The sequence below is a fragment of the Schistocerca cancellata genome, chromosome 5, assembly GCF_023864275.1.
Source record: "Schistocerca cancellata isolate TAMUIC-IGC-003103 chromosome 5, iqSchCanc2.1, whole genome shotgun sequence".
NCBI lineage: Eukaryota > Metazoa > Arthropoda > Insecta > Orthoptera > Acrididae > Schistocerca > Schistocerca cancellata.
Window position 1 is genome coordinate 592,953,139 of NC_064630.1, and position 17,104 is coordinate 592,970,242.

At 39.2% G+C, this 17,104-nt stretch overlaps 1 protein-coding gene across 1 annotated transcript in view; it reads left to right on the top strand.

Annotated features, from left to right (window-relative positions):
* LOC126187752 (proteasome activator complex subunit 4-like) overlaps positions 1 to 17,104 on the top strand; it is a 255,098-nt gene that overhangs the window by 58,330 nt on the left and 179,664 nt on the right. Inside the window, exons 8-9 of the mRNA XM_049929005.1 lie at positions 2,664 to 2,870; positions 3,249 to 3,528. Coding sequence (XP_049784962.1) covers positions 2,664 to 2,870; positions 3,249 to 3,528 — 487 coding nt within the window. The remainder of the gene's footprint in view (positions 1 to 2,663; positions 2,871 to 3,248; positions 3,529 to 17,104) is intronic.

The window sequence follows — 17,104 nt, forward strand, 5'->3', positions numbered from 1 at the left end:
AAATGATCCTGTAACGAAGCGCGCTGCTCTCCGTTGGATCTTCTCTATGTCTTGTATCAACCCTTTCTGGTACGGATCCCACACTGCTGAGCAGTATTCAAGCAGTGGGCGAACAAGCGTACTGTAACCTACTTCCTTTGTTTTCGGATTGCATTTCCTTAGGATTCTTCCAATGAATCTCAGTCTGGCATCTGCTTTACTGACAATCAACATTATATGATCATTCCATTTTAAATCACTCCTAATGCGTACTCCCAGATAATTTATGGTATTAAGTGCTTCCAGTTGCTGACCTGCTATTTTGTAGCTAAATGATAAAGGATCTATCTTTCTGTGTATTCGCAGCACATTACACTTGTCTACACTGAGATTCAGTTGCCATTCCTTGCACCATGAGTCAATTCGCTGCAGATCCTCCTGCATTTCAGTACAATTTTCCATTGTTACAACCTCTCGATACACCACAGCATCATCTGCAAAAAGCCTCAGTGAACTTCCGATGTCATCCACCAGGTCATTTATGTATATTGTGAATAGCAACGGTCCTATGACACTCCCCTGCGGCACACCTGAAATTACTCTTACTTCGGAAGACTTCTCTCCATTGAGAATAACATGCTGCGTCCTGTTATCTAGGAACTCCTCAATCCAATCACACAATTGGTCTGATAGTCCATATGCTCTTACTTTGTTCAATAAACGACTGTGGGGAACTGTATCGAACGCCTTGCGGAAGTCAAGAAACACGGCATCTACCTGTGAACCCGTGTCTATGGCCCTCTGAGTCTCGTGGACGAATAGCGCGAGCTGGGTTTCACATGACCGTCTTTTTCGAAACCCATGCTGATTCCTACAGAGTAGATTTCTAGTCTCCAGAAAAGTCATTATACTCGAACACAATACGTGTTCCAAAATTCTACAACTGATCGACGTTAGAGATATAGGTCTATAGTTCTGCACATCTGTTCGACGTCCCTTCTTGAAAACGGGGATGACCTGTGCCCTTTTCCAATCCTTTGGAACGCTACGCTCTTCTAGAGACCTACGGTACACCGCTGCAAGAAGGGGGGCAAGTTGTACTTGGTAAGGATTCCAGACTGAAAGCAAAATTCTATAGGAAGTTGGACGAGTAATTTTTAAGCCACATCTTTCATTGATAAGCTATATTTTCTTAGCATTCTTTCAATGAATCTCATCATGACACCTGCTTCTCCTATAGATAGTTTAAGTAATTGTTTCACTTGAATTCAACCTGAATGGATACTTTGAGGTATTTTATGGTTCTTACTGTTTCCAGATTTTTATCAACAATAACATTATTACTGTAATGAGTCATCCTAGCTAGGTATGTGCAGTATGTTTGATTTATTTCTTTTTATTTATTTTAAGGGTAAATACCACACACACACACACACACACACACACACACACACACACACAGTCTCTACCAGCAAACTTGACAATGCTTCACAATTGCTAAATATACATGGAAATTGAATATGTATTCTAACCTGTGGTAAACATGGAAATTGTATTAGGTGCAAATTTCAGCTCCTAATTGCAATTTCACCCACTTTGGAGGTATGCAGTTGACCATTGGAAAAACACTCTGATCATAAGTAAATTCCAATATATTTGAATTTCTGACCTTGTGCTTTTTTCATTGTTACTGCAAATGAAACCTTGTTTCACTTACATTGAACCTGTGAATTGGTTGGGATCTTTGGTATAAGAAGAATGACAGAGACCTCCCCAGCTGATGGATCTGTGAGGGTAGTACCTTCAGTGACATTATTTTGCTTGGTTTTAATTTCGGAGAGGATAGCATTACAATGTTTTGAACTATTTACATTGTGGAGTAGTATTCTGATATAAGCCGGTAAGCCATAAAGACAACTTATCGTAATTTACAGTTTTTCTGTTACAACAAAACTGCACATTCTTGTGGCTACAACTTTTGGAAAGAAAGTGAAACCACACATTTTCACAGCTCAGCATACCATTGCAGCTGGTTTTAACAGAAAACCTATTTTGAACGTTGGTTAGAATATCATGTAGAAATTTGAAGTAAATAGATCAAGAACTTTTCGAAATTTTTGCTAACAACCGTTCACCTTTATATATCAGTATAGATAAGTGTAATTTCATCTTCTTATTTTCTTTATCTAGTACTCATTCCGAACAATCAAAAAGAGGTGCTGCAATGGTTAAACACCGGGCTCTTATTTGAGATGATGGTGTTTCAAATCCTAATCCAGCCATCTAGATTTAGATATTCTGTTGTTTCCCTAAACTTCTTAAGGCAAATGCTTTGATTGTTCCTCTGAAAATGACGTGACTAATCTCATTTCCCAACCTTCTTGAACCTGATATTGTGCTCTATCTGCAATATCGTCGTCAGTGGGATGTTAACTACATTACTGCCTTTTTTCCATTGGTAACAACACTAGCCCAACACTGTAGTGCACATGTATGTCTCTCTTTCCTATGATACAGATGCATATCTTAGTCAGTGAAATATAGAAAACAGAGAAAGGCAAAGGCAGATCACCTACTCTAGTCAGTCCTTGCCGAGAAAGCAGCACACGATTCCCCTTCCCAACAGTATTGTAAATTTATTATTTTTACAGCGTTTGATTTTCTCAAATTGTTTTCATTTTCAGTGAAAGACACAAGCACTTGACATGGGAGACTCCAGTACCTGACAGTCATAAATTAACAGAAGATGACATTACAAACTTTGTAGAGAGTGTGAAACCTGTTGCACTTCAGGCAATGTTTTCCAAATTGGGACTTACAGAAATTAACCAAGCTATGCAACATTTGGCAACTTTGCGTCCTAATATAGTAATACCTCTTGTTGTTGATCGGTAAGTTGCATTAATTTTTTTTTTGTAAGGAAAGGAATGTTATCATACTTAAAACCTCATAATGTCATCCAAGTTGAAATGCTTTTTCATCATAAATACTGATACTACTACTACTACTACTACTACTACTTTGTGCATTTTACTCAGGAAACTTCATTTCTCTGAAACATAAAAAACTAACCATTGTATTTGTATACATGCTCTCTTGGACACACATATTGGGAGGTATATTAGTTTTGTGTGAAGTTTGCAGAAGCCATGTAATTATTTTACTATTTAGCATTTCATTACTTTTACATACAATGTAATACTTCTTATTTTTTATTAAAGTAGTGCCTGATTTTCGTTTTTTTTTTTTTTTTTTTTTTTTTTCCCCAGCATGTATGCAAATTTAGAGACAGTGACAGAACCTCATAAGCTCACTGCTGCAATGCAGTGTATGGTGGCAGTTGCGAGACCAATGGTCCAGGGTGCTCGGTTGGGTTACAAAGAAGGTCCTACACATGTCATCCCACTGCTGATGTCAGTGCTTCCTGGAATTGATCCAAATGATGTCAGAAAATGTTTCGTGACATTTCAGTTTATTGCAACATTCTCAACATTGATTCCAATTGTGGACTCCTCACAAGCGTCAAATTACTGGAGCGATCTCACAGAGGTAATGTTGATTAATTAAAAGTGCCAAGAGAGTAACTGTAACCTGATTACTTTAAAAGATGGAAATTGCTAATTGTAAATCTTTTTGTCCTAAAGCAAAATGGCTTGAAATGTTGTTTGTTAATTCGTTTAGATTTATACTTCATACAACTCACTAAAGTTTCCATCAACCAGCTGCTTACAGCATGAAGGTAATACTGCTATTTTTGATAGTTGTTTACTGTGCTGACAATGAGATTGTTACTTTTGGAATACTAACTCCACAGGATGTAATATAACAACCACAGATTCCTTCTACATGCCTCATAGTGTAATAATGCCACCACTGGCCTTCGTTTGCCATACAGATTTGAAGTAAGTGTTAGCTTGAGAATGGATTGTTGTGACAAACCCACCTTTGTAAGTAATTGAATTTGATTGATTGATTCTATTGCTCATCAAGTTCTGTAAATCCCATTATGAAGGAGAGCATTCAGGGGTATGAAAAGAGACATATTATGCATTAACAGGCAGAAGCAATCACTGCAGGCTACTTCTGTAATGACATATTATGATAAGCTACTCAAATTGATAATTAGCTAATGAATAGGGAACTTTCATTTGTCACACCTAGGGACTCATTTTTATTGCTCTTTGGGGCTCTCATGATGTTAACACAGTAACCATAGGTAATGATATAATATTAACAGTAGCACACATGAATCTGCTGCATAAACTTCCAATTACAGCAATATGCAATGAACTGTGTGCTGTGAAACATATGCGCCTACCAAATATTGCCCTACACTGTCATTCATGCCATTGGTTCCTGTCTATTCTGTTACACAAAGTGGACAAATCTTCAAGTCTTCAGTGTTCGTATTTGTAGATGAGGCATTGACATTGCAAAGTTCAATTGTGGCTTAAGGGGAGTTGGAATGCCCTATCCCAACAATGTTAAATTTAGTCATTTGGCTTCCCTGTATTTCAGGAACCACTGTAGCCATTGACATGAAACTTCTACAGGACATTAAACTGTATGTTCTGAGTCTACTGAACTACAATAATTGCATTTCAGCCACTGCTTTAATAAATACAATTTTTTAATTATACGGTTAAAATTTTGTGTACATTTTTGTACATTGTTCTAAATAATTTTAATTATACATAACATTATGTTCTTCTTTTAGTTCACTAGACTCAGGATATGTATGTTATTACTCCCTGAAAATTTGAATACTCTACTCGAAGTAGTTTCTGAGATTTAGTGAAAAATGCAACAAAAAATGTAAATTTTCAGGAACAACTTCTAAAGTTTAAAAACACTGTAACTCACTCAATATATGCCTATTTTTTTTTAATTTTTAGTCACTCAAAAGCACCCTGCACCATACTATATGTCATCCTCTTGATCTTTTTCCAAGTTTTTTTTCTTCTTTCTGGACTCCTTAGTGGCCAACTGTGGTGCATACTTTGCTCTATCAATGTGAACCTTGTCCATCTGTTCAAGTCCTCTGATGCAGTTTGCTCCAGGATTAATTCCCATATGCTGTAGCACCTTCACCCTACCAATGTTGCCATAGTTAAAAGCAATAACAGCATCACTGCCCCCCCCCCCCCTCCCACTTTCATGTCTTCATTCAAACAAAAACAGTTTTTGGTAAGTGAGTCCACGTAATATTATTGAATGAGTCATTGGGATTTTGAATCTGACCATGCAGCCACTTCTTCTGTAATTCAGGATTTGCCAGGTCTCTGTAAATAGGTTGTATGATATCCATGACTGCTGCTGGGATGGAATGTTTATGGCTGTGTGAACTGTTTGAGTACTGCACCATGAATCAGGTCCAGGAGGGCAAAGGTGGTGTACTGATTTTTCATCAGTTGACAGTCTGTGGAAGAAGGTAGCCCATACTGCCTGCTTCACTTTCAACAAATCCTCAGTATTATTTCTAATGGCCATCCCATAATACTGCTGTAGTTCATCGGTCATTTTGTCTGTCAGCCTGCCTCTTATGGTTTTACCATCAGAAAGTTTCTTGTCTCTCAGTCTTTGTTTCAGCTTCCTCAACCTGGTGCCCATCCTCTTCTGGACATGACCAACACTGTTAATCTTTATAATACAGCAATCCACAGTCTTTTATATAAGAAATTAACAATTTTATTAGATCTTAAAGTAATGCACATAAAAATTTTAACATTTTCAACCAGTGTAGATTATATATAAAAATACTTCCCATGGGTGCTTATATATATAGTGGATTACGGTACGTATTATTGAGTATATATAGGCAAGATAAAATTGTATGGTGATTTGGAGAATTACAAATTTTATAATGAGATAAAAATCCGAAAATGTGAAAAAAATTTTTTTCTGTTGTAACTCCCCTTAATTTACTAACTCTGATAACTCATCATGTGTTGCAAGATGTCATTTGTGTTTTGTAATGAGAGATACACTTTCGGAATACAGTGTCTCTTCTACTGACTCATGTTGTGTGACAAACATCTTACACTTGTAACTTCAGTCATGTTAGTACTGTTACTTCCATCACTACTCTTACCTTCTCCCTCTCACTCTCTGTCCTCCGGTCTCCCCCGTCTCCGTCTCCCCCTATATATAGTAGAACTGCATACTTTTTAAACGTCAAAACAGTATGTTTCATACAAGAAAGTTGAGTGTGACTGGTAATTCACCAAACACATCAGTTCGCTGTGTAAAAAGTTGAGTTACGATAAAAAAAAGTCACCATTGTTTTAATAATGTTCTGTGACAAACACACCACGTAAAGAATTTCCCAACCTAGGCAGGCTAGCTCGCTGAGATAGATGTCACTTGCAGTGTGTGTTTACTTTTTATGAGTTCTTTTTTTATTTTTCTGAAAGAATTGTAGTATATGTTAACCCTTTGACTGCTGAGGAAGAGTTAATTGTCATGCTGCGCTGCTCCACAGTTGCTGAGGTCGCATTTAAATGCAGCTGCAGGGTTTTTCTTTGGGTGCTGTTGACGTGTATAAATATTGAATAGCGATTGGGGGGGGGGGGGGGGGGGGGGGAATAAAACGTAATATATAATGGAAACTGATTAATAAATGCTGCTTAGATAAATAAAAAAGAAATTTTGGAAGAGTAGTTGAAAAAAAGGAGGTAAACATATCCTGGGTGAACTTTAACTGGCATTAATATCAGCAGACCCTCAATATTCAATACATATATTCAACATTTAAATTTACGTACTTCTTTTTCTTGTTACCGCCATTGTGCATAGAGCTTGGTATGACAATACTGGTTCCGGATCGCTCCCTTCTGCTCACACAAATTATTCTCGTCTGCTTCGATCCTCTTGATGCAGGATTCTCGGCACGTTGCGGAATGATGAACAGACGGGTATGGTCATCGTGTACGTACGAATTTTGCTATCGTGATAACTTTCTATAACACCTTTTAATGTACAATTGGAACACACATATTTTAACAATATTAACTCAGCGGAACTTGTCATACGTCCATATATATAGGGCCCAAACTCTTTGCCTTTACATATGTCTACCTGTGTCTGTATATGTGCCGAGTGTGTGTGTGTGTGTGTGTGTGTGTGTGTGTGTGTGTGTGTGTGTGTTTGTGTGTTTGTGTGTTTTTTATTGTCTCCTATCAACATACCAACGCTTTCGTTTGGTAAGTTACAGCATCTTCGTTTTTATATATATATAGGGAAACATTCCACATGGGAAAAATATATCTAAAAACTTACCAAACGAAAGCAGTGGTATGTTGATAGACACACAAACAAACACAAACACACACACAAAATTCAAGCTTTCGCAACCAACGGTTGCTTCATCAGGAAAGAGGGAAGGAGATGGAAAGACGAAAGGGTGTGGGTTTTAAGGGAGAGGGATTGGAATGACTCCTTACCCTCTCCCTTAAAACCCACATCCTTTTGTCTTTCCCTCTCCTTCCCTCTTTCCTGACGAAGCAACCATTGGTTGCGAAAGCTTGAATTTTGTGTGTGTGTGTGTGTTTTTTTTTTTTTTTAATTGTGTCTACCAGCGCTCTCCCGTTTGGTAAGTCATGGAATCTTTTGTTTTTAATATATATATATAAAAATAGAAACTCGTTTTCATCTTGTCTTGAACTGCTTATGAATTATGATGATTGTTAAGACCACATGATTCCTGATGCACAGGGATGGAAATTGGCAAGTTGCGCATGATCATTCTCTGGGTATAAAAAGCAGTAACTCGGTGCTCTCAGTTGTAAACAAAATTTTGATATCTTGTCTGCATTTCGTACTTGGCAGTCTATGAGCTGAAGTAAACCATACACAAAGTTTACGCAATGCAGTTTTACCTCTGCAAACTCTTTAAAATTTCTTGCAGTGTCTCACTTAATATGATGCTTCACAATAACTATGATGAAAAGAAATTCAATCCTTTATTGAGTTAAGATATCAGACTGTAAGATGTGCAAAAATCGAATCTTCTTCACTGAAGTTTTCTTAAAATCAGATGATAAGTATTTCATAGTGGTCTAAATGCTATCTCTCTATACACATCACACTATTTGGTGAACAGTCCAGTGACAACAAAGCTGGTTCAGCACGGAATGCAGAGAGCTCATGTGTAGGAGCAAAAGGGTTAATTCTCCATGATTCGTTTTGTAGGTTTTCATTTGAGAAATGGTATCAGAGATCACCTCAACTATTGTATTATCAGTTATTGGCTCTTGCTTTTCCCAGTACCTTTTTGTCTCAAAAAGCTCTCAATTTTTGAATTCTCTTTTCCACATTGAGATGTCACATTTAGCTATGTACATGATTATAGGACAAATCACAGTTTGAAGATGTCATGATTTTGCATTGGTTGGGATGTTTCTCTGGTAACTAATGTGTAGTTTTTATTTCAACTTCCTCTTCTTTGTCATCCACCATACACATGTTGTGTATTTATTCCTCGACTTATTTCTGCTTTCCAATTGTTTTCCTCTTTCAAATTCATCAATGAAGGGAGTTGTTCCAATTCCCTTTATAAACTGGTTTTAATGTGAGACTTGAAAACTTGTTTTACTAATCTCTATTTTGAGCTGAATAAGTTCCTCACACAACTTTTTCAGTGATTCTGATAAATATTATCTGTAAAACCCAAACTATATTTCATGTAATTTTTGTTGCCATTCTCTGACATAGTGACAAAATACAAAGAACAAGAGTTTCTTGCTGTTGTGTTCTTTTAAGGCTGTGATCTTGTAACTTTCAGTCCCAAGACTGGTTGATGCAGCTGGTGGTCTACCATGTGCAAGGCTTGTCATCTCAGCATAGCTACTGCAACCTACATCCATATGAACCTGTTACTGTGTTCAAGCCTTGGTTTCCCTCTGGAATTTTTTCCCCCGTACCCTTCCCTCCATTACCAAATTGGTCATTCCTTGATGCTCCAGGATGTCCCTTTTCAACCTGTTCCTTCCTTTAGTCAAGTTGTACCATACATTTCTGCACCCGTAAGTTTTATTCAGTATCTCTTCATTAATTATGACATCTGCCCAGCTAATCCTCAGCACCACATTTCAGAGGATTATATTCACTTCTTTTCTGTACTGTTTATTATCTACATATCAGATGACAACTGAACCATGTTCCTCATCATCAGTTTCTTTGATGTTCTATCCTCTCCTGCTTAAATGAGGGACACCCAACCTAAGACTCCTCCTAGCCCTCCTAAAGTGGTGTGCAGTCATCCACCCAACCTCCACAACACAGTCCATCCCTACATCTACATCTACATCTACATCCACATCTACATCCATACTCCGCAAGCCACCTTATGGTGTGTGGCGTAGGGTACTTTGAGTATCTATCAGTTCTCCCTTCTATTCCAGTCTTGTGTTGTTCGTGGAAAGAAAGATTGTCGGTATGCCTCTGTGTGGGTTCTAATCTCTCTGATTTTATCCTCATGGTCTCTTCGCGAGATATACATAGAAGGGAGCAATATACTGTTTGACTCCTCGGTGAAGGTATGTTCTCAAAACTTCAACAAAAGCCCATACCAAGCTACTGAGCATCTCGCTTGCAGAGTCTTCCACTGGAGTTTATCTATCATCTCCGTAACGCTTTCACGATTACTAAATGATCCTGTAACGAAGCGCGCTGCTCTCCGTTGGATCTTCTCTATCTCTTCTATCAACCCTATCTGGTATGGATCCCACAGCAGTGAGCAGTACTGAAGCAGTGTGTGAACAAGTGTACCGTAACCTACTTCCTTTGTTTCCGGATTGCATTCCCTTAGGATTCTTCCAATGAATCTCAGTCTGGCATCTACTTTACTGACGATTAATTTTATATGGTCATTCCATTATAAATCACTTCTAATGCCTACTCCCTGATAATTTATGGAATTAACTGCTTCCAGTTGCTGATCTGCTATATTGTAGCTAAATGATAAAGGATCTTTCTTTCTATGTATTCACATCATATTACACTTGTCTACATTGAGATTCAATTGCCATTCCCTGCATCATGTGTCAATTCGTTGCAGATCCTCCTGCATTTCAGTATAATTTTCCATTGTTACAACCTCTCGATACACCACAGCATCATCTGCAAAAAGCCTCAGTGAACTTCCGATGTCATCCACAAGGTCATTTATGTATATTGTGAATAGCAACGGTCCTACGACACTCCCCTGCGGCACACGTGAAATCACTCTTATTTCGGAAGACTTCTCTCCATTGAGAATGACATGCTGCGTTCTGTCATCTAGGAACTCTTCAATCCAATCACACAATTGGTCTGATAGTCCTTATGCTCTTACTATGTTCATTAAATAATTGTGGGGAACTGTATCAAACGCCTTGCGGAAGTCAAGAAACATGGCATCTATCTGGGAACCCGTGTCTATGGCCTTCTGAGTCTCGTGGACGAATAGCGCGAGCTAGGTTTCACACGATCGTCTTTGCCATAACACATACATTACATTTGATAATAATTGAATAAAATAATCTGCTTAACTATATATAAAATAATGAACAAAATAATACATCTTGTAGTTGATCCTGTGGCTCAAGTCTAATATCAGTGTCCTGTTAGTAAATATTCTTCTCATTCTCTTTTCCTTTATTTTCTGTTCATAAATGGTACATACCTTCTCATTAATACGAAGATGGTATCTGTTCTTTCAGACAAGTCCGAAAGATCAGATACCATCATCATATAGTTAAGGCTAACTGGCCATTGACCTTCTTCTGTGCTGAATGCACATGTATTGCCCGAACTCTTATGGGACTCGGTAAGATTGTCTGCCGCGAGTAATGAGTGTAATGGGCAGGGACACTATGAATGAAGTGTGGACATTAAGTTGGGAATGTAGGTCTCACGGGAGGCGTGCCAGAGGTAAGTCCCTGCAGTCTCACTATCCTCTGTGTGCTCGGTCGCTCACAGGTATAGTGTGTCTGCCATGTAAGCAGGAGACTCCGTGTTAGAGTCCTGGTCAGGGCACACATTTTCAACTGTCCCTATTGACTTATATCAATGCCTGTATGCAGCTAGGGGTATTCATTTCATTGTAATAATGTTTCTTCATCTCTGTGTGGTGGAATAAACCTTTTATCACATCGGAATCACAGTAAGCAAGTATATAACTTCCTTCATGGGGAATTTGTATTATTCTGTATGGCCCAGTATATAAATACTGCCATTTCTAATTCAACTTTTTCTTTATCGAGGCCTTCAGATGGCTTCTCAACAATATTTCCTCTCCAACACCATAGGTTATTACATTCTTCACATTTTTACTGAATTTTGCCTTTCGTAATTGAGCTTTATGTTGTAGATTTAAATAAACTTTCTTCAAGATGTCCTCCTTAGTGAGACTGTCTTCAATTTGTGACCATCCCTTTAGCCAGTCTTGAGCATCATCCTTGCCATGCATCACTTGGTTAGGCGAATATCCTGTAGAAGTATGAGGCAAGTCGTTATAAATCCTTTCTAATTCTGATAACCACTTGATCCATTTGTAATGTTGATGTGTAGTATATGTGCGTAGGAATCGATTTAATTCGTGGAACAATCTTTTGATTGGATTCCCACAGTGATAAAAACATGTTTAATATTGTTCCTTCATAGTCTCTCTCCAGATTCTGCTGGTGTAATAGGCAGCATTGTCTGTCAATATCATCTTCGGTTTTCCAAACTCTGTTATGAAATCATTGACAAATTTCTTTAACATAGGATGCACATGTAGATTCCTCAAAGGATACAATTTCACATACTTTGAAAACATATCATAGAATTCCAGAATATACTTCCGCAAGGCGTTCGATACAGTTTCCCACAGTCGTTTAATGAACAAAGTAAGAGCATATGGACTATCAGACCAATTGTGTGATTGGATTGAGGAGTTCCTAGATAACAGGACGCAGCATGTTATTCTCAATGGAGAGAAGTCTTCCGAAGTAAGAGTAATTTCAGGTGTGCCGCAGGGGAGTGTCATAGGACCGTTGCTATTCACAATATACATAAATGACCTGGTGGATGACATCGGAAGTTCACTGAGGCTTTTTGCAGATGATGCTGTGGTGTATCGAGAGGTTGTAACAATGGAAAATTGTACTGAAATGCAGGAGGATCTGCAGCGAATTGACGCATGGTGCAGGGAATGGCAACTGAATCTCAATGTAGACAAGTGTAATGTGCTGTGAATACACAGAAAGATAGATCCTTTATCATTTAGTTACAAAATAGCAGGTCAGCAACTGGAAGCAGTTAATACCATAAATTATCTGGGAGTACGCATTAGGAGTGATTTAAAATGGAATGATCATATAATGTTCATTGTTGGTAAAGCAGATGCCAGACTGAGATTCATTGGAAGAATCCTAAGGAAATGCAATCCGAAAACAAAGGAAGTAGGTTACAGTACGCTTGTTCGTCCACTGCTTGAATACTGCTCAGCAGTGTGGGATCCGTACCAGATAGGGTTGATACAAGACATAGAGAAGATCCAACGGAGAGCAGCGCGCTTCGTTACAGGATCATTTAGTAATCGCGAAAGCGTTACGGAGATGATAGATAAACTCCAGTGGAAGACTCTGCAGGAGAGACGCTCAGTAGCTCGGTACGGGCTTTTGTCAAAGTTTCGAGAACATACCTTCACCGAAGAGTCAAGCAGTATATTGCTCCCTCCTACGTATATCTCGCGAAGAGACCATGAGGATAAAATCAGAGAGATTAGAGCCCACACAGAGGCATACCGACAATCCTTCTTTCCACGAACAATAAGAGACTGGAATAGAAGGGAGAACCGATAGAGGTACTGAAGGTACCCTCCGCCACACACCGTCAGGTGGCTTGCGGAGTATAGATGTAGATGTAGAATCTTCTACAAGTAGTAGGACTTGGTCCACACACATCACAAGATATCAGTGTTAAAGGTTGGTGTGGTATGATTGGGTGTAAGTCAATGTTACTAGCCAAGCGTTCTAAATTTGGATTGTAACAATATTGGGCTAACTTGGCTTCGCATTTTAAATATCCATAGTGTCCCCACTTCAGATGTGTATAGCACAGCAAAGATTCCAGATGTTCCTTTGGAACGCATACTTTCCATGGTTCGGCAAGAGTTTTTCTTCGAAATAATATTTTCAATTGTAAAGTATATAGACTACCCGAATGATTTGTAGCTTCTTGGCTGATTACATCTCGAATAGGTTTCCAATAAGGATCTTGTTCTTGCAACTGCAACATATTGGGACACAACTTTGAAATTTGTTTCTCACGAAATGAAATTAGTTTTACACAAAATGCAATAGACAGATTCATTACTTTGAAATCTAAAGTCTCTTCCTCAAATTCTTCATTATCCTGTCTTCTAGGCAAATGAGATAGAGCATCAGATACAACATTGTCTTTCTCTTTTATATGTTGTTGGTTTTTCTTTTTTTTTTCTTCAGTCCAGAGACTGGTTTGATGCAGCTCTCCATGCTACTCTATCCTGTGCAGGCTTCTTCATCTTCCAGTACCTACTGCAACCTACATCATCCTGAATCTAGTTAGTGTATTCATCTGTTGGTCTCCCACTATGATTTTTACCCTCCATGCTGCCCTCCAATACTAAATTGGTGATCCCTTGACGCCTCAGAACATGTCCTACCAACCGATCCTTCTTCTGGTCAAGTTGTGCCACAAATTTCTCTTCTTCCCAATTATATTCAGTACCTTCACATTAGATATGTGATCTACCCATCTAATCTTCAGCATTCTTCTGCAGCACCACATTTTGAAAGCTTCTATTCTCTTCTTGTCTAAACTATTTATTGTCCGCGTTTCACTTCCCTACATGGCTACACTCCATACAAATACTTTCAAAAACGACTTTCTGGCGCTTAAATCTATACTCAATGTTAACAAATTTCTCTTCTTCAGAAATGCTTTCCTTGTCATTGCCAGGTTACATTTCATATCCTCTCTACTTTGACCATCGTCAGTTATTTTGCTCCCCAAATAGCAAAACTCATTTACTACTTTAAGTGTCTCATTTCCTAATCTAATTCCCTCAGCATCACCCGACTTAATGTGACTAAATTCCATTATGCTCGTTTTGCTTTTGTTGATGTTCATCTTATACCCTCCTTTCAAGACACTGTTCATCCCGTTCAACTGCTCTTCCAGGTCCTTTGCTGTCTCTGACAGAATTACAATGTCATCGGCAAACCTCAAAGTTTTTATTTCTTCTCCATGGATTTTAATTCCTATTTGAAATTTTTCTTTTGTTTCCTTTATTGCTTGTTCAATATACAGATTGAATAACATCGGGGATAGGCTACAACCCTGTCTCATTCCCTTCCCACCCACTGCTTCCCTTTCATGCCCTTCAACTCTTATAACTGCCATCTGGCTTCTGTACAAATTGTAAATTGCCTTTTGCTCCCTGTATTTTACCGCTGCCACCTTCAGAATTTAAAAAAGAGTATTCCAGTCAACATTGTCAAAAGGTTCCTCTAACTCTACAAATGCTAGAAATGTAGGTTTGCCTTTCCTTACTACACTACTGGCCATTAAAATTGCTACACCAAGAAGAAATGCAGATGACAAATGGGTATTCATTGGACAAATATATTATACTAGAACTGACATGTGATTACATTTTCACGCAATTTGGGTGCATAGATCCTGAGAAATCAGTACCGAGAACCACCACCTCTGGCCGTAATAACGGCCTTGATATGCCTGGGCATTGAGTCAAACAGAGCTTGGATGGCGTGTACAGGTACAGCTGCCCATGCAGCTTCAACACGATACCACAGTTTAACAAGAGTAGTGTCTGGCGTATTGTGACGAGCCATTTGCTCAACCACCATCGACCAGATGTTTCCAATTGGTGAGAGATCTGGAGAATGTGCTGGCCAGTGCAGCAGCCGAACATTTTCTGTATCCAGAAAGGCCCGTACAGGACCTGCAACATGCGGTTTTGCATCATCCTGCTGAAATGTAGGGTTTCGCAGGGATCGAATGAAGGGTAGAGCCACGGGTCATAACACATCTGAAACGTAACGTCCACTGTTCAAAGTGCCATCAATGCGAACAAGAGGTGACAGAGACGTGTAACCAATGGCACCCCATACCATCACGCTGAGTGATACGCCAGTATGGCGATGACGGATACACGCTTCCAATGTGCGTTCACTGCGTAGTCACCAAACATGGATGCAACCATCATTGTGCTGTAAACAGAGCCGTATTCATCCGAAAAAATGACGTTTTACCATTTGTGCAACGAGGTTCATCGTTGAGTACACCATCACATACGCTTCTGTCTGTGATGCAGCATCAAGGGTAACCGCAGCCGTGGTCTACTAGGAACCAATGACCTTAGTAGTTTGGTCCCATAGGACCTTACCACAACTTTCCAAATTTCCATGGTCTCCGAGCTGATAGTCCATGCTGCTGCAAACGTCGTCAAACTGTTCGTGCAGATGGTTGTTGTCTTGCAAATGTCCCCATCTGTTGACTCAGGATTGAGACGTGGCTGCAAAATCCGTTACAGCCATGTGGATAAGATGCCTGTCATCTCGAATGCTAGTGATATGAGGCGGTTGGGATCCTGCTTGGCATTCCGTATTACCCTCCTGAACCCATCGATTCCGTATTCTGCTAAAAGTTATTGGATCTCGACCAACGCGAGCAGCAATGTTGTGATACGATAAACTGCAATTGCGATAGGCTACAATCCGACCTCTGTCAAAGTCGAAAACGTCATGGTACGCATTTCTCCTCCTTACACGAGGCATCACAACAGCGTTTCACCGGGCAATGCCGGTCAACTGCTGTTTGTGTATAAGAAATCGGTAGGAATCTTCCCTCATGTCAGCACGTTGTAGGTGTCGCCACCGGTGGCAACCTTGTGTGAATGCTCTGAAAAGCTAATCATTTGCATAGCACAGCATCTTTTTCCTGTTGGTTAAATTTCGCATCTGTAGCATGTCATCTTTGTGGTATAGCAATTTTAATGGCCAGTACAGTATCTTCTAAGACAAGTCGTAGGGTCAGTATTGCCTCATGTGTTCCAACGTTTCTATGGAATCCCTGAGGTCGGCTTCTACCAGTTTTTCCATTAGTCTGTAAAGAATTCGTGTTAGTGTTTTGCAGCCATGACTTATTATACCTATAGTTCGGTAATTTTCACATCTTGTTAACACCTGCTTTCGTTGGGATTGGAATTATTATATTCTTCTTGAAGTCTTCGGGTATTTCGCCTGTTTCATACATCTTGCTCATCAGATGCTAGAGTTTTGTCAGGACTGGCTCTCCCAAGACTATCAGTAGTTCTAATGGAATGTTGTCTACTCCTGGGGCCTTGTTTTGACTTAGGTCTTTCAGTGCTCTGTCAACACTCTTCAAGCAGTATGATATCCCCCATTTCACCTTCATCTACATCCTCTTCCATTTCCTTAATATTGTCCTCAAGTACATTGCCCTTGTGTAGACCCTCTATATACTCCTTCCACCTTTCTGCTTTCTGTTCTTTTCATAGAACTGGGTTTTCCATCTGAGCTCTTGATATTCATACAAGAGGTTCTCTTTTTTCCAAAGGTCTCTTTAATTTTCCTGTAGGCAATATCTATCTTACCCCTAGTGATATATGCCTCTACATCCTTACATTTGTTCTCTAGCCATCCCTGCTTAGCCATTTTGCACTTCCTGTCGATCTCATTTTTGAGACGTTTGTATACTTTTTTGCCTGCTTCATTTACTGCATTTTTATATTTTCTTCTTTCATCAATTAAATTCAATATTTCTTCTGTTACCCAAGGATTTCTACTAGCCCTCGCCTTTTTACCTACTTGACCCTCTGCTGCCTTCACTATTTCATCTCTCAAAGCTACCCAAAGCTTCTATGGTATTTCTTTCCTCCATTCTTGTCAATCATTCCCTTACGCTCTCCCTGAAACTCCGTACAACCTCCGGTTCAGTCAGTTTATGCAGGTCCCATCTGCTTAAATTCCCACCTTTTTGCAGTTTCTTCAGTTTTAATCTACGGTTCATAACCAATAGATTGTGGTCAGAGTCCACATCTGCCCCTGGAAATGTCTTACAATTTAAAACCGGG